The following is a 20652-nucleotide window of genomic DNA, read 5'->3' on the forward strand; positions in this document are numbered from 1 at the left end:
TTTTTTTTTTTTTTTTTTTTGTATGTCTGGAGATTTTGGGAAGAAGATCAATACATCTTAGTTGACATAAAAAGTATGCTTCAGAAACCACTGGAAATATCTTTTTACCTTAAAAAATGACTGCTTTATGTCTTGACCTAACCTCTCGGACATTCTGCCAACGTTGTCAGACATTTTTGTGACTCCTTCTGCCAGGCTATCAGGAAGGGATTTGACTGCATTTGAAACATTCCTCATAGAGTTGCGAAGTGGATTTACAAAAGTGTCCATCTAAAGTGAAAAAGAAGTTATACTCAGACCAGTTACATAACTCAGAAACCTAAGAAAATATAGAGTGCAACCATAGAAATATAAAATGACTTTCCAGTCAGTAATATGCTATTGCCTTAAAAAACTACAACTGTTGACATGGTATACCTTAAAAATACATACATGGATGATTTTAAAATTTGACTGAGAAAGAAACTATTGGGATAAGGATAGCCTTCACTGTCCATGTATTGAATAAATTCTGAATACCTTCCCAAACAAAACTTGATACAAACAGAATTAACTATTGTTTACTTCTACCATAATCCAAAGTAATCCAAAGTGAGGCAGTTTGCCAGAGCATGAGGCATCTGCCAAAAGCTACATACAGAGTGGGGCTTACCAAGAGAGAGAAGTTTGTTGTAATTTTTAGTGAGCAAAGCCACAAGGGTGGAGCCATCTAAGCCTTTGGACATCAGACACGGAACTACAGCTACAAGTGCAGTTTCCCTTCTGGATGTTGGTGTTGCTGAGATCCAGTACTTCCTCACTACGCCCCCAATCCTTCCTTTTGGAATGGTAAGGTATATGTTCTGTCAAACTGTATGTTGGAAGTATGTTATTTGCTTTTTGATTTTTATAGAGGGTTACAGTTAAGAGATTGCCTTGAGACTCAGAGGAGACTTTGGACTTTGTGTCGAGACTATGAAAGACTCGGGGTACTTCTAAGTCAGACTAAACCCATTTTCCCTCCTATACAGCCACAAGCCTCTGGGGCCATACAGCGGGATGCAGTGGTTGAAGTGAGAAAGGGCCACGTTCTTGAACACTTGGCCCCAGTTGCTGAAACTGTTTGGAAAGGATTAGCAACTGTGAACTTGTTGAAGGTGTGTCACTGGGACAGGTTTTGGTATTTAAAAGGAGTTGCAAAATTCAGTGTGCTATATGCCTCCTACTTGCAGATCAAGATAAAGCTCTCAGCTCCTGATGCCACGTTTTTGCTCTCAAACCGTGGACTACAGATCTCTGAACCATATGCCCCCCAAAACTCTTTCATGTAAAAGTTGTCTTGGCTATGGTGGTTACCACAGTAACAGAAAAGCAGCAAACAGTCACTGGTACATATCAGGTATATAGCCAATATACCTAATGAACTAGTCAATCTTAGTCAAGGACACACAAGCAGAATTCATGTTGTTGCTTGTTTTGTTTTTCAAGACAAAGGTTTTCTGTGTAGCCCTGGCCGTCCTGGATCTCTCTCTCTCTGTAGACCAGGTTGGCTTGGAACTCAGAGATCAGTCTGCCTCTGCCTCTTGGGTGCTGGGATTAAAGGCTTGTACCACTACATCCAGATGGACATACAGAATTCTAAAAAAAAAAAGCCTTATGAGAATATCTACCACATTTAAACGTACAATTAAAGGGAAACTTGTAACTCTCTAATATAACATAATATCCACTAAAGAGAACTTCACAAGGATAAAAGTCCACTCTATGATTTCTTCTACAGATACAGGATTTACAAACAGCTAGAAAGTGTTCTGAAATGATCTGAAAACAGACAAGAAAGAAACAAGCTTTAAAATTATGAGGCACAGAAGCAAGCCACAGAGGGCCAGTGAAGCACACCCTCAGCATCATTTACACAGGTGCTGTCTATTCTTTACATTGCCAGCTCTGCTCATTTTTCTGTTCTAGTAATGTAACATACAAAAGGAATTTTAATGGATATTTATACGTCTAGCTATGGCTAAAAATTACTTTACACAATATAAGAGTAAATAAAAAGTTACTTCAAACAGAAAGAAAGGCTGCTTGTCACTTATTCTGTCTATGGATTAATTGTTCTGCAGATTTTTTGAAAAGAAAGAGAAAATCAAGAGTTTCTAAGACATTTCTCCAGCTGTGAAAAGCCTTTCATAAAAGTTTGTAGATTATTCAATGATTACTTAGAAGGATCTTTAGACTTTATTAGTAATTAAAAATATAATAGGCAACTAATATGTGTGATCGTGTGATTATTTAAAATGAGAGTATATATTTAATATAAAGTTTCTTTATCTAAAAGAAATTGTTATCAATTATTTAGTTAGAATTAATGTAATCACCAAACAGGAAAAAAAAATACCTTCAAGATAGAAAACTAGAATACATCTCTATTGACACTTAAGATTGGACATATAATCACTCTGAAAATAAAGTATTAAAATATGCACTTGCACACATGGCCTCCACAAGTCCACTGATAGTGGAGGTCCTCCTCTCCTTCCTTCTAATCCTAGTCTGTTAGGTCTCATCAGTACTGGCTGCACTGTCCTCCTCTGTGGCCTGGTAAGGCTGTTCTTCCCTCAGGGGGAGGTGATCAAAGAGCAGGCCAATCAGTTCATGTCAGAGACAGTCCCTGTTCCCATCACTATAGAACCCACTTGGACACTGAACTGCCATCTGTACAGGGGTTCTAGGTTATCACCATCAATGGTCCTTGGCTAGAGTATCAATCTCAGAAAAGACCCCTGTGCCCAGATTTTTTGGATCTGTTGCTCTCCTTGTGGAGCTCCTGTCCCCTCCAGGTCTATCTCCCCCTTCTTTCCCTGCACTCTGCCCAAAGGTTGGCCATAAGTCTCAGCATCTGCTTTGATACCCAGCAGGTTAGAGCCTTTCAGTGGCCCTCTGTGGCAGGTTCCTGTTCCCTGTTTTCTCCTTCTTCTGATGTCTATCCTCTTTGCCTTTCTGAATGCATCTAAGATTTCTAAAAAGTTATAAAGGGTTACTAAACACCTTCTTAAATCCTGCTTCTGCACTTATTATTACCAGCAAACATTTATTAGTTATGTGTGGGATATGTTTCAACACAAAATAAGATCTTACTTGATTTACGCAGTGGCTTAAAATAAAAGGTAAAATCTTGATTTCTTGAGAAAATTAAAGTAACACAATGAAAAATAATACAATGATGGTCCTAGCAGTGAAGGAACCAGGACTCTAAAGGCCTGTTTACAAGGCTTTTGTTCCAAGCCCAAGTTTATACCGTATCTTAAATCAACTAAAAAACTTTAAATAACAAACATTTCACTCAGGAGGTAAAAATACTTTCAGAACACATCCTATTTAACATTTTTCTCATATTCAATTCACTAAAAGGTATTTCCTCCCAGTAAAAATACATTTCCTACTCAAAATAAAAAAGAACTTATAACTCATTTTAGGCAAACCTTCTTAGTGGACTACTTTAAAAATTTGTTTGCTTGTTAAAAGTTTGTTCGCTTGCTTTTCTTTCTTTCAAGCTCCACTAAATCATAATAAGAGCTTGTGTAGAAGAGATGATGAACCAGCTTGCCTCCATCTTGGGCTTTAAAGGCATCTTACACTAAAGACAAACTTGGTTCATTCCTGTTTGTGATTGAATCTATTTCTCAAGGATTGGGAAATGTTAACCACAAATGGTTCTGTACTGCCTGCTCCAGGAAATGACAACCATGTCTTTGGTTCAAAAAATTGTAACAACCTTGCCACCCTACCTTTGTTTCAGAAGGTTGTTATGACAACATGTTGTTACAGCTACCTACTTTTATGACTACTTTGTGACTAGCTCGCAGCCACATCTTTGTTTCAGGAGGCCTTTATAACTAACTTAAGTGCACTTTAATTAATTTGGCCATGATGACTCGGGTCATCATCTTTGCATCTTTGGGATTAATAGATACTCCAAGCAACAGTGAACGGACAGAAGCCAACCTGCCAAGACACACTTCACATATCATTTTAAAATATGTGTAAATCTGTATTTTTCTTTTATTAAAAAAGAAGCCTGGCCAGTTGTGGTGGTGCACACCTGTAGGATTTGCTGAAGGAGGCAGAGGCAGGAGGATCATGAGTTCAAGGCCAGCCTGGGCTACACAGTTTAGTGAAAAGAAAAACAAAAAAGGAAGCATGAAAGATCTTAAAAGGAAATTTAATAGTGTGTTTACCTTGCGAGCGAAATCACCTTTCCCTTTACTGTAGGCTTTGTTCTCAAGGAAATCATACACACAATGAGCCAATGCCGGGGATGCTTTCATCATTTCGGGAGCTAAGAGTAACTAACAGGGAAAAGGAGGCATCTTCAGATGGTGAGATATAGTTTCACTTTATAAAAAGTTAAGAACATAAAATACTTCAACTTTATTCTATTTTCTGGCTCCACAGCTTATCCACATTTCGAAACTGTTGTATAATAATGCTAAAGTTTAACGTTAATATAAATAGAATTTTGGGATATAAACAAAAACTTTCAAGTGTTACAAAAAAAGTACAAAAAAATACTGCTTTCACAAATGCTAGTGAACTTAATAATCTAGCTTTGTTCCTTCTATGCCACAAGTTTTATCATACTGTGTTCATGAGCAAAGAATACAATAGAGCCAGTCACCTTTAAAAATAGAATTATAGTACCATATTTGGGAAAAGTAATTTTATCAAGTGTATAAACATTAACTGATTTTGTTTCCTTTGCTTTTGTTTTTTTTGAGACAGGCTTTCTCTATGTAGCCTTGGCTGTCCAAGACTTACTTTGTAGATCAGGCTAGCCTGGAACTCACAGAGATCTGTCTGCTTCTGCCTCCCAGAGTGCTGGAATTATAGGCGTGTGCAGCTGGGCCCGACTACTGATAGGGATTTTAATGGAACTAAAATTCAATATATTTAAAGCAAAATATCTAACAAGTTTTATAAATACAGTATTCATGCATTCAGCTTCAAACTGGGAAAAAAAAATGAAGTTAAATGACAGCCCTTTCTTCCTTCTCTTCCTGTCCTTTCAGTATACAGTAACAGGGAAATAGAATTACAGTTATAAACAAAGCCAGAAGCAGCTGTGACTATTTAAGAGAAGAAAAAAAATCTTCTAGGCAAAATATCTAGTACATTAGCTTTCAAATTTCACTAAATTCTAAGGGAGAAGCTTTCTAAATCTGTTTCTAAAAAAGTCATATAGTAAATATGTAGGTTTACGACCACAAAGTCTCTACTATATCTATACAAATCTATTGCGTGTTAGAAAGAAAGGAAGGAGAGGGGGAAGAAGGAAGGGAGGGAGGGAGGAAGGGAAGGAGGGAGGGAGGGAGGGAGGGAGGAAGGAAGGAAAGAAGGAAGGAAGGAAGGAAGATGGATGGAATAATAAATAAATAAATAATAATAATAAATAATAATGGAACAATATCACTGGGTGATGCCTTTCTCAGACATGCACAATCATTACAAACCACTAGCTAGGATAAACTGAAAAGGTTCATTACTCTACTTGGATTCTGGGTGTTCAGGTATAGAACGTATCCCTGAGCATTATATCTGTCTACACAATATGGAACTTGTAAAATATGTTTTGTTATTTCCTATGAGGAATTTTCATGACCAAGATGATGGACCTAGGAACTATCTTCAGCTCTATTCCTCTCTTGAACTACTCTGTGAACAAAAATGTACTAGTTTTTGTGGCTACCTGAAAAGCTACTATGTATTGAACTGAAAACATTTAACTGTTGGGTATACCATTTGATATGTGTAGTTACATGACATACAAAATGTGTTACACATCCATCTAAATATGGAGAATTCAAGGTGTAATGTCTCAGCATATCACTAAATACAACAATAAACTATTAAAAAGACTCATGTCACATTCGACACATCACAATACTGAATTGTTTTGTTCTTACTGCTAATAACGCTGGAGACGGGGCCAAGGGCCACAGGCATGTCACACACATGCTGCACCAAACACAGCTCAAGACAAACATCTACTTTACATGTGCACTACAGCATATGAAACCCACGGGAAACAGTAAAATTGCCTTACCTGCAAATAGGCATTTAAATCCTTTTTTCTCTTTTCTAAAAAATCTCTATCCATATTGTTAAAAGTCTTTTTACCGGGAAGCTTCAATATGCTTGACAGATTTTCAAACTATAAGACAAAATATATTCAACAGTTCTCTTTTTAAGAGAAATAATTTTCTTGTAACAATTTCAGTGTCAAAAGTACCTTCAGATAACTTAGGACTATATTTTCTTACAGTAAGCAAAACATCACAAACATATTGTCCCCAAAGCCCAAACCATTGTTATCCTGCTTCATCATAAAGAATTGCCAATGGAGAATAAAATGGGCATCCAGCCATATAAAGTTCACTTTGGTGCTCTAACTTCCAGATTAGTCAAGATTTCATAGTAAAGCAGTAATAATTTTCTTAGCAACCATCTGACTCATGGAGAGAATATTAAGAAATTAAAATTTTATTCAAAGTTATGATATTATGGCTTTATAAAAATCTAATAAACTATTTTAATATTAATGACTGAAATAATCACTGTAATACATGTCTTTAAAAAGCAGAAAAGACAAATTACTAAGTATAGGCAGCAACCATATTACAACTCTATATACACTTATAATAAACTTTAATAATCTTTCCTCATCATTATATGGAAAGTAAGTCCATAAATTAAACTATGAAAAAGATCTCAGAGTCATTATCATGTTATTTCTTTTTTTTATGTTTATTTTTAAATTTTATTAAAAATTGATTATTTTGTCATACAATATATACTGATGACAGTTTTGCCTTCCTTAACTGTTCCCACTTCCTCCCCACCCTCCCTTTGTGTCCAGATTCACTCTCTTTCTGCTTCTCATTAAAAAAGAATATTCTTTTAAGAGATAAGAACCAAACATAACAAAATAAAATATAACAAGATAAAACAAAAGCCATCATATGGAATTTAGACAAGGCAAACCAACAGAAGAAAAAGAACCCCACGAGTAGGCACAAGAATCAGAGACCCACTTGCTCACACACTTAAGAAGTTCCATAAACTGAAATACATTACATATACATGGAGGTCCTGCTGCAGACCCATATAGGCCCTAGGGTTGCTACTTCCGTGTCTGTGAGGTCCTATGAGCTCTGCTCAATTGATTCAGAGGGTTTTGCTCTCCACCCAAACTGGCTCTTACACTCTTCTGCCTTCTCTTCAAAAGGGTCCCACAAGGTCTCTAATCTTACTCTCTTTTTATGTAACAAACACAAAGCAATATGGCAGTCCAGCCTTTACAGACCTAACGTTTATGTGCAACCATGACAGTAATCTATAACACCTTCTCAAGCACAGGCTGTTGCTATAATGGTTGTTTAAATAGCCTAAGAGAAGGCATTTACCTATCCATGACCTGGTACAGCCAGTACCTGAAACGTTAGGCAGTCTCCTCCCACTTTCCATATTACGTACACTAAAGGAAGCAGTTTTTAAACCATCCTTCATTTAAAATACATCATCTCTATGGAGAAACCCAATTCCTGTTCCAGACATTAAGAGAGAGAAAGAGAGAAAAGGAGGTTCAGAATATTCCCATCCCAAACTGGAAGATTCAATTAAATGCAGTGAGAAATCTAATGGTTGTTCAGAGCAAAACAAGAACAAATCCATTGCTTATTATATATGTGAAATAATAATTTTGCTTCGATCATTATCAAGAAGAAAAAGTTGAATAGAGGCAATATGTGGAAAGCACTCTGTTGTAGTGATAACTCCGGTATTTGGTTATACATTAAGCAGGAAGAAACAAGTCTTCATTTGGTACAATATGTAAAACAGAGTTTCTGGTGTATCAAAAAGCCTTTTAAAAAATGACAGTTTGTGGAAGTGAACATCCTATGCTGCACTGAGAGACCTTACCTCTAGTACCTCATAGTGTAACCACATATGATAAGACAGGGTACTTAATGAGGTAATGAAGTTAACCCAAGGTTTCTGAGGTAGGCTGTACACCAACATGACTCTGCTGGCGTCCCAGCACACACCAGGTATGCACACACAGGAAAGAGGCCTGTGTCCTGGCCTGAGAAGCCAAACCTTCTAACAGCTAGATCTTAGACTCAGAGCATTTGGAGTTTTAAAAAATAATTTCTGTTGTGTGATTTACCCAGTCTCTAGTATTATATAAACAAAATGACAGTACTCATTAAAATAAGAATTACTTCCATAAACTCTAAAGTATTAACAGACAATAATTTAACATCACAAAACACAAAGTCTAGGTTTTTAAAAACAAAATAATTTTAACATTATCTGCTTGGAACATCAGTTTTCTAAAATACTGTCCTGAGAGAAGGTAATACATTTTATGTAACCTATCACATATAAAGAAATATTTTAAATGCGACAAAGAAAAATTTACAAAAAAAGACCTTACACATATTAGATCAGAATATCCTTTAAAAAGAACTCATACTAAATATAAAGCGTAGACACTCTAAGCTCAAAGATTTTACCTTTCAACATTAAATACATAAGGTTAGGTTTTTAATAAGCCACTAAGATATGATGAAGTAGTTTGAAATTAAGAAAAATTCAAAATGTGTTAATACTCAAACACATAAATGTCCCTCTCCATTTGTATAATGAATAACATCATCATTGATATCAGTGTGTTTACACACTCATGCAGATTTTACTAGGGAAAACAGAAACATGCTATATCTACAGGAATTTATACCTCTAGAGTCAAGAAACTGCTTATCTGGTTCACTGCTATTTTTCTAAAACTGAGAGGAGTGAGGCCCATGAGAAAAACTTAATGTTTTTCAAATAACTGAATGGGCAGTTGAGGCCATTTGTAAATGCATGTAACATTAAATTCTTAACTCATTGTTTATCAATCTTCTTCACAAATGTAAGACTAATCATTAAGCTCTGTAAAGAAAATAAATGATCTTTTTCACTATTTAGATTCAAAAAAAGCATTGCTCACTAAATTAAATAAAATACAAACAATTTTAAAATCATTTCACTTTTAAGCACTACTTAGAGCTAACATTTATTTGTGTTAAGAGAAAAAGTTGCAACTATATTTACAGAGAAAATGTCCTATAAAACCAAATTCCCATAAATTTTTACTAAGTGAAACTATTCTTGGACATCAATAACGGTTAAGCACTTCTGAGTGGTTTTGTGCATAAAAGCAGAGCTATATGAACTGTATGCTTTCAGACACAATCTAATAAACAGTAAGTAGTTTCCCTCCCATGTAAGCTGAAAACTTAACAACAAACCAAGCTAAACATAAAGAAAAGATCTATTAACAAAAATATAGAAATGAAAAGACATGTCCAAAACCAATCACTTATGTCATTCAAAATAGTGCTGCTACTGAGGCAAAGACCTATTGTTTTAATCACTTTAATCAACACCTATTGTTTTAATCACTTAAAGCTATTAGTCTATTTTACTCTATCTGTAGAATATTTTAATGAGATTATCATATATCAACTATATTTTTCTGAATATATTACATGAAAAAAGGTATTTTCTGGCTTCTCTAGTACAGTGGCATCTTAAATCCAATTACATGTTATCTTTACTTTACTGGCCTGGCACTACTTATATAATGAAAATTTTGAATCAATCAAAGACTTTCATGAGTAAAAATAAGCTCTACAGGTTACCTATTCCATCTCACCTGGTATTGTGTTTTCTAAGTTAAGAAAAACTAGCTTATAAAAAAAAATACAAAAGAGAAACACTTTCTTCTCATTTAAATGTAAAGATCTTTATAGTTACTTCTACAAAACAAGATTAAATTTAATAAGAATTTAAAGCAGTATTTGGTTAATGTCAGGTTCCATTTTTTAGACTGTGGTTTAAGATAATTTAAGCCAAGGATCCAGGTTTTAGCACCACTGTTGGATGAAAGTACCACGCAAAGTAACAGTAGCTTTGAATTAGGTCTCCAAAAGCCACCACTGTGTCCAAATGCGAGACAGCAGTCTCCTTAGTTGCAGAAGAAAACCACCTCTCAGAGCATAGGGTCCCCCTCCCATCCTTGTACTCCATTGTTTTTTTGTTTTTCCTCTCAGATTGGAAATATACATCCATTTAACTTTCCTATTCTGAAGTATCAGTAGTATTCCGTTGTTAGACTGGCTCAAGTTTCCACTTCTCATTTACTGGCTCACTGCTCAAAATCATGCCATCAGTTATACCAATGATATAAATTATCAGTGCCTTTATTCAATATGACCATCCTTAGAGAAATGTGGAATCGAAGCTGAACCAAGAAACAGTGTAAAGACCACAGGCTTTACAAAGCTTCTTACCTGCTCAGTGATCCTCATGTGGAAGTCATGGAAGTCACTATAGCGCCGATAGGTTTTCCACATCTCCTCAGTGTTCAGGCTGCGCCGGTGTACAGTGATGGCGTAGAGCGCGTATGTCTTGCCGTGGTCATTACAAACGCCTGCCACAGCATATGGGTCATAGTCAGCATAGACTAGTCATTGCAAACAAAATGAAGAGGAACAAGACACGAAAAGAAGGGAGATGAAGAACAAAAACAAACAAAAAAAGACAACATGAAATGAAGAATTTGAAATGACAGACTGAACAAAAGAATGGCAGCAAAAGATAAAACAGGTTCCTCTCCTGTACTCACATGTATACAATAAATGATGACTAGCATAAAGCAAGTGAAAGTCTGATGATGGCACCAACCATGAGTTGAATTCTCTTCACAAGAGTTTCTACTCATTATCAAGGATGTTGCCACCGTGCTACACAGACTGAAGCAGTAAGGCCTCCCAAATTTCATACACCAGGAACCCCGAAACCAAACAAATAAGCTTTTGCCATTCATTTATATTTAGCTATAACCTGTTCAACTAAACAACAACAGAACAGCCACAGGGTAAAGCTTATCTCCCAGCAATTCTTTTTCGGATAACATTCAACAAAAGCAAATACAAAAGAAAAAAATAAAAAAGCTCATTCTCCTAATTTTCCACATGCCATATAAGCCAGGGACCTTTAAAAGTGAAATCAGTTCTGTTTCTATTTTGTATTAATTATAGATGAAGATTAGTACAACTAATCAACTCTGAATCACATTCTTGTCTTTCTACGCTTGCTCTGTATTTCATTCACCTTCCTAAAACTATGGCCCTTTAATACAGTTCCTTTAATACAAGTTCCTCCAACAGTAAATTATTTCAGTGCTACTTCATACTGTCATTTACCACTGTTTTGAACTGTAATGTGAACATCCGATGTGTAGGAGGTCTGAGAGGAGACCCTGTAGGCGCTGCTACACACAGCTTGAGAACCACTGCTCTAGTTCTCCAAAACATCACTGCTATCTCCTCATATCTATCTCGTGTGTGTATGCATGCAGGTGTGCAAGCATGTGTGTACAGCTTGTAGAAGAACACAACATATCAACATCAGATCTCTTTCTAGGTCTCTCACAGAGCTGACTAGACTAGTGGATCAACACACCTCAGGGATACTCCTGTCTCCACCTGCCCAACAAGGGGTTTACAGGGGCATGCTGCAGTGCTGGGGATCTCAATCCTTGTGTCTGTGTGGCAAGCACTTTACCAACTGAGCCATCATTTTTCCTCATCGCCTAGGCACCTGCACACTTCTTCCTTCAGCCATTTTGATAATACTGCCATTTATGGCAAACATCATGGCAGTCAAGCTCCTCTCCAGTTCTTAATTGGGCACTTATTTTATTTTAATCACTGTATTTTTTACTTTATATTCTTTTGTTGGTTCTTTTCATGTTTGTCTTAGAATTTATTCTTCTGAATAATTTTCAATATATCTAAGAACTGTTAAGATTGTCATTTCTGATTTTTCGAAAGCACACCTTCCCCTTACTGTGGCTCTTATGTCTTTCTGGAGCTGCTTTCTGAAACTCACTTTCCACCTTAGGCATCCGAGTGCCCTGGGCTTATGAAAGAACACACAGGACAGGAAAGCTGTTAACGCACTAAGTGATTTTCACAGTAGCCCTCTGTGTACTTAGATTCAGCCAACTGAGCACTGAAGATAGTTTTTAAATGTGCTTGTACAGATACATACAAACTTTTTTCTCTATCCTTATTCTCTAGTCAATATAGTACATCAATTGTTTAAATAGCATTTCACTGCACTGCCTTACTCAACAAATCTAGACATGATTTGAAGTCTATGGAAGGCTATGCAGACGTCACATGTAAATACTCTGTTACAATTTTACATAAGAGAACAGAGCATCTGTGGGTTTTGCTATCTGAAGAGGTGTGAAAATTAATACTGCGTGACACCTGAAGGGTAACTATACTAACTTTCTCTGGACTGAGACCATGAGGTCCATAACTAGAGGACAGTAAAACGCATGTCAGCACACAAACTGAAGCTTAGCTTTTCTGTGGATCTTGGATATCGTTTCCTACTATGATCCTCACATTTCTCAGTCTTTACACTTGAATCTAAACTAAGTTTTTCTAGTTCATGTTTCAGATCAAACTGTCCTTGATGACACCGATTTACAATTAAAGAACAAAGTTCTGCTTTTTCTAAACGTGAGGGCATAAAAATGACATCAAAATCCAGACAGTGTATGCGCCTTGAGATTTCACTGTTTCTTCACTTCCCAGAACTTGTTTTTTCTCATGACCTATGATACCTGTATACTTCTTCAGCTATTTTCAGAACATTGCCATAGGTGGGAAAAATTGTAGCAGTTTACATCCTTATATTAACCAAAGTCTAAAATTGATATGACTGCAATGATCTGTAATTGTGAAGAAACAAATAAAGGAGACATTTTAGAGCTAACTAAATATTTTACTGTCTTCCAAATCATCCAGCAAGGGAATTTCTAAGTAGTTTCTTAAGTAAATTATTTCAATAACATAAAAAGTAGATAGCTATATTGGCAAATGTACGTGAACAGAGCCTCATTCTAACTATTCATGGTAACTTTTCTAAAATTCACACTGTCTACTTAAAACTCTTTCCTTCCCTTTACATATACTATCAATACTTTTCTTTGGCCAATGACAATTATATTAATGATAACATCAGTAACAGAAATCCTTGGGTCATCGCATTCTACACACAAGTTTAAGCTTTATCCACTGCTCACATTTTACCATCAGCTTTATCGTACAGACTCAAGCAGATCAAATAATAGACCCATTTTTCATCAAGTTAAACACTCAGCTCTCCCAAACACTACTGAAGAGCAATAAAGGGTTGGCTTTATCAATTTTGACTAAGAGATGTTTGGAGAAGCTAACGTTGATGCCAATTAGGCAAGTAACCATAACCAATTCCAAATTAGTAAGAGTGAGGAAAATATCAAGGAATAGAAAAGAGACAGAGAATATGTATTAACTACTTCAAAAATAATTATCAAGATCTGTCACACTGGTAGGGAAAAGAGCCTACCCACATGCATATACAGCAAGAAAACAAAATGAAGTTTTGTTTTCAAATGCAGGAAACAGATCACTTGATTTTAAAGAAACACATAAAGCTACCCATATTACAAATTTTTAGACAATGGAGACAGAACTGGAATGTTTTATTCTCATTAGGCTAATGCTACTCACACAAGGCAATTACAAACCATAATTATGAAATCATGACCATGTAAAGAATTAATTTTGCCAAAATCAACTTCATCATGCTAATCACACACAGTTAGTCCATATTTTTAAATGGTGGATTTCTTGGTGAAAGAAACAAGAGATGATAGAGGTCATGGACCAGTCTTGGAGCAGCAGAAAATTGGACTGTAGTTTTTATGTTCAATAACAGATATGACAAAGACATGAGATCATGAATCAGTGTCCAGTTGGAAAAATATTTATTGAATAAATAAATATGATGCCTGTTGCATATAAGCAATTACCAGTATAATTAGATAGAGCTATAGCCTTCCTATACAGATAGGCATTTGTATTAAGTTTCCACCTGACAGATGAAGAAATCTGAGTAGAAACCTCATAGGAGTTTATCTCACTACAGAGTGTTAGCTACAGAGTGAAGCTACAGAGTGAGGTCTAAGCTGGTCAAAGTTGTGCTTCCCCAGAATTTCTGTATATCTGAATGAGAGTAAAAGCAATTTATTAAAAAAAATCTTGTCTTATGCTTTCATGCCTTTAAAAAATAGTATATTGTTGAAAAATAAACAACTGAATAAAAAAAACCTAGAAAATTAGAACAGAATAAAAAGAAAAACATTAACACTATAGACATGGACATAGAGGTAAAGGAACAACTGACAGATAACTTATCCCCAAAATCCAGCAGATAAGAGATGCAAAATGAGTCTCTAGCTCCACTGAGAATCTCAAGAAAAAAAAAAAAACAAAACAGCCATTTTTAAAAATACAGATTATTATTTTGAAAGTAGACTTAATCAAAATCTCTTCAGTATCTAAAATGTAAACTAAATGGCATTTAACTGGGGCATGTAGGTGTATAATTCACCAAGTTGGTATAGCAGAAACTTCTACATTCTAGGAAAGGGAGAGGCCAGGGAAGAAAACTGTAATATCTAATACTCATCAGCATTACTAAATTGATGGTCACGATGAGGATTTTATTTCCTATATCTATCTATCTATCTATCTATCTATCTATCTATCTATCTATCTATCCATTCAACCATCCATCTATCCATCCACCTACCCACCCACCCACCTACCCATATACCTACCTATCTTCCTATCTATCTTTGCCTATTGCAAAGCCATAGGTTGTTCAACCCATTAAAACATCATTGAGGTTCTGTGAGGAATATGTACAAATGCCATCTGCCTTGGCTATCTATACCAATTCTTTTTTTTAAAGATTCTATTATTATTATTAATTACACTTTATTCACTTTGTATCTTCCATAAGCCCCTCCCACCTCCCCTCCTGATCCCACCATTCCTCCCCCTTCTTCACTCATGCCCCTCCCTAAGTCCACTGATGGGGAGGTCCTCTTCTCCTTGAGTGCATGAAAGCAGATACAGATTGGAGATCTCCATGAAAAAGAAACAGGAATTATGAAAGTGATTATCTGCAGCTTTCAAGTAAAAAGAGGAAAAGACTGGCTTTAGAATTTACTTGAAATGATAAAATGCTTAGAAAATAAGCATTTTCAAATGTTAACAGTGGTAATCTTAGAGAAGAAAAATATGCACATGTATAGAAACCAAAATTATAGGACTTAATGAAGAATGTGTTTCATGAAAAACATTAGAAAATATGATCATAAAACAAACTGAATACAATAATCAATGTAAAAATAACAGGGATATTACAACCAGCCCTATTTAAAAGCAGTAGTTCTACAAAGCCTCTTACCTGTGTCTGAAATGTAGGCATGAAGTTGTACAGGATCATCAGAAGACATAGTTGAAAGGTCATCTAAAGACTGGAAGAAAAAAAATTAGTAAACAAAATTTTAAGGAAAGGTATTAAGACTTCTGCCAAATGTCCAAAATTCATATCTCCTCACATAACTTTTGTACCATGTGTACGGCTGATAGACCTCTCACCTTAATGCTCTCCATTTATACTGAGAGAGCTCCATGAGGAAGCTATGTTTCTATGTCCTGGAATGTGCAAGAAAAAGGCAGAGGCCTACAAGGGCTACACAACAGATCCAGTCTCAACATTTGAACAAAAATTACAAAAAAAAAAAAACCTATAAAACCAAACAACTTAGTAACCAACTTCACACATCACAATAACCTCCTTAGTACTTATCCATACACAGTAACTTATTTTCAATTATAGCAAATATAAAGAAAATTAAAAAAGAAACTCTTTGCGATAAAATTTATTTATTTATTTATTTATTTATTTGTTTGTTTGTTTATTACAATTTATTTACTTTGTATCCTGGCTGTAGCTCCCTCCATCCCCTCCCACCCAGCCTCCCTCTTCTTCCCCTATGTCCCTTTCCTAGTTCACTGATAGGTAAGAACTTCCTCCCCTTCTATCTGACCCTTGCCTATCAAGTTTCATCAAGTCTGGCTGCATCATCTTCCTCTACAGCCTGGCAAGGCTGTACTCCTTATGGTGAGTTGATCAAAGAGCCTGAAAAAAAAAAGCTAAACAGCAAGGAGGACCCAAGGAAGAGGTTGAAACCTCACTCAGAAGGGCAAACAGGACAGACATCAGAAGTAGGAGAAGAGAACGAATAGTACAAGAGCCTTCCAGAGGGGCCTCTGAAAGACTCTTCCTGTCAGGGTATAGAAGGAGATCCTGAAACTCACAGCCAAACTTTGGGCAGAGTGTAAGGAGGTAGGTAGAAGAGGGGGTAGAAAGACCTGGAGTGTACAGGAGGTACACAAGACCAACAGAGCCAAAAAAACCCTGGGCCCAGGGGTCCTTCGGAGACTGATACTCCAACCAAGGACCATGTATGGAGAAGACCTAGAGCCCTTGCTCAGTTTCCAAGGGGGTTCTCTAGTAAGGGGGCCAGGAGCTATCTCTATCAATAAAATTTTTAATGCAGAAATACACTATAGGCTAATTTATATTTGTTAGCTCCTTTGTTAACTGAGAAATAATGAATTTAGATTTCCTAACACAAGAGGAGTAATGACACCTGCATCATAGAGCTGTATTTAGAAAACTGCCTGTTATAAGAATTATCAGAAATTATGACTATTTAGTAAGTAGAAGTCCAGACTAAGACTTTTGTTAGTGAAATTTATAGTTATATGACTGATGCACAATTAATTTAACTATTAAAGTAATTGAAGTTAACTTTTAAAGAGTGTGTAACGCGCGCACGCACGCACGCACACACACACACACACACACACACACACACACACACGTGTGCATGTGCACGGCCAAGGCAGATTAGGGCAGATAAAGACAACAAAACCAGCAGCCTAAAGCTGCTCTTAGAAGACCTTCCTACAAGGGTCCTACAAGAACTTCCTTGAATGCTGACAAGGACAACAGATTTGAGGGCGACTCCCACCACTCTCTAACTCATATCACTGCTATATTCTATCTAAAACTTTCTGTACAATGTGTTTATGCTCAATACTCATTTTCCTATTGTGCACAGAATTTGGCATTTACAGACAGAATTTGTCATCTGGCTCCAACAAAATCCCAATGCCTTTGGTCTCTAGCATGTTTTAATGCTGGCAGACTACGTGATGTTAGAACTCACTGCATGGGGGAAGTAAGCATGGTCCATGTAACATCTCTGAAAAAGAACTTTGGAAAATTGTGCCTTGTTCCTCCACTGTGCCTCATGCAACTTCTTCTCTTTGCTAACTTTGTTTTCCATCCTTTCACAATGACAAACCCTAGCTGTGTACACAGAGCTATGCTGACTGCTGTGACCCTTTGTAGCAAATAAATGAGTATGGGAATGGTCTAAGGACCCTTAGCACACAGATATCATATACTTTACATAGACATATCCCATGATCTTGTTTCAGACTCCTAATATAATACTGCCAATAATTACTGAGTGTAATGTAAATGAGTGAAATGGAGTCCTTGCTTTGATATACAGCAAATACATTCCACAAAGACAACTTAAAAAGAGGTACTTAAAAAAAAAAAAAGAGGTACTTAATGACAACTAGCTGATGGTTAAGAAAATCAAAACATAATTCCACACAGATGATCTGCACTACTTCCCTGGTCGCGATACATAATAGAACCAAATAATTAAATCTAGCCCAGATCCCACCACTGACTCCTTAAGAGTTGTCAGCTGTTACAACTGCTCTTTCTTACATTTCAGCTTTCAAGATAAAATGGCAATAATAACAGTTCCACACATTTGTTAGGACAAAGTATAAGTGAAAATATTTTGGAAAGAAATAAGGCACACTTATTTTAAGTGCTCATGTGGCTGACACTAAAATGTTTAAATAAAAACAGCACAATTTAGCTATACGATTATTTCAAAAAACCAATATCTGCCTGTAATTTATAAACTAAGTTATTTCGATTATAACATAGCATTAAAAGAACAAAATATTTTTCAAAAATAAATCATAATAATCCTTCTTTGTATTAGGTAAAATGAAAAAGATAAAAATCTTCATAAAGAGCCAGGTATAGTGGCACACGCCTTTAATCCCAAGTACTCAGGGAAGCAGAAGCAGGCGGATAGCTGTGAGTTCTAGGCTAGCCTGGTCTACAAAGCGAGTCCAGCATTGCCAAGACTACACAGAGAAACCAAATCTTGAAACACACACACACACACACACACACACACACACACACACACACAACAAAACCAAAATACAACAATTAAAAAAAAAAACAGCCTCCTAAAATACTGATCCTAGTCTATTAGGTCTCATCAGGAGTGGCTGCATTGTCTTCCTCTGTGTCAAGATCCAGCTATATCACTCCTAGGTACACACCCAAAAGAGGCTCATGTACACAATAAGGACATTTGCTCAACCATGTTTATAGCAGCTTTATTTGTAATAGCCAGAAGCTGTAAACAGCTCAGATGCCCCTTAACTGAAGAATGGATACAGAAATTATGGTACATCTACACAATGGAATATTACTCAGCAATGAAAAACAAGGAAATTTGCAGGTAAATGGTGGGAACTGGAAAGGATCATCCTGAATGAGCTATCCCAGAAGCAGAAGGACACATTCGGTATATACTCACTCATATAGAATTTTTTTTTCTCCCTCCTTTCCCCTGTTTTTATAGACCGGGTCTTGCTATTTTGTCTTAGGTTGACAAGGAAGTCTAGGGCTCAAATGTTCTTCCTGCCACAGTGCACAGACTAGCTGGGCCTATCAGCACACAGTGCTGTACCTAGCTAAAAATAGAAACTTTCTATGCTAGCTCACCACACACAATTACAATGTCATTGTTACAGATGACAGGAATGATTTCCCTGCGAATCTCAAGAGGATGATGTGCCAATCAGACAATGCATTAAGTATCTTCATGGTTTAGTATGTTACAATCAACAAATGTGATTTAGTTTATAATCCTATTTTTAAAATGCACCTAGTCACTACAGTTCTTAATTCATCTCAATCATAAAACAAATCTGAGTGACACTAGCTACATAAAAGCTTGAGTTTGCAAGACTTATGAGAAAAAGAAAACACTGCAAGTCACTGACTTCAAATGTCATTTTTGATCTAGCAATTTTTTTTATCTCTCTTACTTATAAAAGCACCTCCTTCACTTATGCAACAAGAATCATATTTTACTACTGTTTAAACAATCATATAAACACTATAAACATGAATACTAGAAAATTTCAAACAATGAAAAAGTTTCCAAGATTTGCAAAGTTTTTATGTATATAATGAAAATTACTCCTAACACTGAATGCTATAAAAACAATTCCTTTTCATTACGACACTTTGAGATTTAACAAGTAAATATCATAAATGATATAGGAATGCACTTGAAAAGTTACAAAGAGTATGGCATCCTTGTGGTTAGTCTGCTTTAGTTGTTTTGCAAAAGTTATATTTTATGTCAAAAAGGACATTTACTTAATGGGTTATTTCCAAATTAGGAACAGCATAGTTGCCAATACATGACAACAGATCTCTAAACCCATTACAAGTCACAACAAACCTCTGAACTTAGTTAAGATCTCCAACCCAGCTTAACTATGAACTGAATATTTCACAGAACATTAGTATTTCTTCCTAACAGTAATTTAGAAAATAAGTAACCCAATGCCAAGAGCAGATGTGTAAAAGAACTAATATGTTCATTACTAGGCATACTGCCAAATACTGCCCATGGAGTTTATAGGCTAAAAACCTATCATTCTTAATTCTCTAAATAATAAGATATATAAATAATTATATAAAAATACATAATTGCTATAAAATTCTGAATAAAAAAACCTTTTTGTAAGGGGTCGAATTGTTTTGATGTACACTTTAGTACATATGTGGTCGTTTAAAGGAGTCCCCCAGGGACACATATGTTTACATGTTTAGTTCCCAGCTGGTAAAATGTTTGGGAAGGAGATAGGAGATGGCATAACTGGAGGAAGTGTGTCACAGGGGTGAGCTTGGAAGTTTCCAAAACCCACAACAGGCCCAGTCTCCCTCTGCCTGCAGATCAAGATGTAACTCCTTCTCTAATACCATGTCTGCCTGTCTGATGCCACATTCCCCTCCAGGATGATAATGGACTAAGCTTCTGAAGATATAACCATATCCTCAATTAAAGATTCTTTTTTCTAAGAGTTGACTTGATCATGGCATCTCTTCACAGCAACAAAATATTAGCTAAGTTGAAAGCTATCCCAACAATTTAGTATTTCCTTTGAAAGTGGAAGAAAAGTAATTTAAAGCAATAAATATATGAATATAGTATTTAAAAATGGTGGAATTAATTCTTTTTTCCTTTTTAAAAGCTATATTATCACTATAGAGCCGTAGCTGGCACGGATTTGATCCGTAAACCAGGCTGGGTTAAGATCAGATATAGCCTGCCCCTCCTCCAAAGTGCTGGGGTAAAGAAAGCAATTCCTTTATAAAATGCAGCTGCAGCTAGGCAGGTGTGATCTAATCCCATTTCTTAAAAACGAGTTCAAAGTCACAGATGCTTTACAAACT

The 20652-nt window shown here is 36.0% G+C and overlaps 1 protein-coding gene across 4 annotated transcripts in view; it reads right to left on the reverse strand.

The window, feature by feature from the left end:
* Snx13 (sorting nexin 13) overlaps positions 1-20652 on the reverse strand; it is a 104790-nt gene that overhangs the window by 13569 nt on the left and 70569 nt on the right. The window contains exons 17-21 of one of the 4 annotated variants that reach the window (XM_055624353.1): positions 15409-15478; positions 10380-10519; positions 6083-6190; positions 4218-4328; positions 109-270 (exon numbers count right to left, since the gene is read on the reverse strand). In XM_055624353.1, the coding sequence (XP_055480328.1) occupies positions 109-270; positions 4218-4328; positions 6083-6190; positions 10380-10519; positions 15409-15478 (591 nt within the window). Of the gene's footprint in view, positions 1-108; positions 271-4217; positions 4329-6082; positions 6191-10379; positions 10553-15408; positions 15479-20652 lie in introns of all 4 variants that reach the window. The other 3 variants (XM_055624352.1, XM_055624366.1, XM_055624358.1) reach the window with 3 other exon arrangements.

This window comes from Psammomys obesus, unplaced genomic scaffold, assembly GCF_907164565.1.
Source record: "Psammomys obesus unplaced genomic scaffold, mPsaObe1.curated_primary_1811, whole genome shotgun sequence".
NCBI classification, from domain to species: domain Eukaryota; kingdom Metazoa; phylum Chordata; class Mammalia; order Rodentia; family Muridae; genus Psammomys; species Psammomys obesus.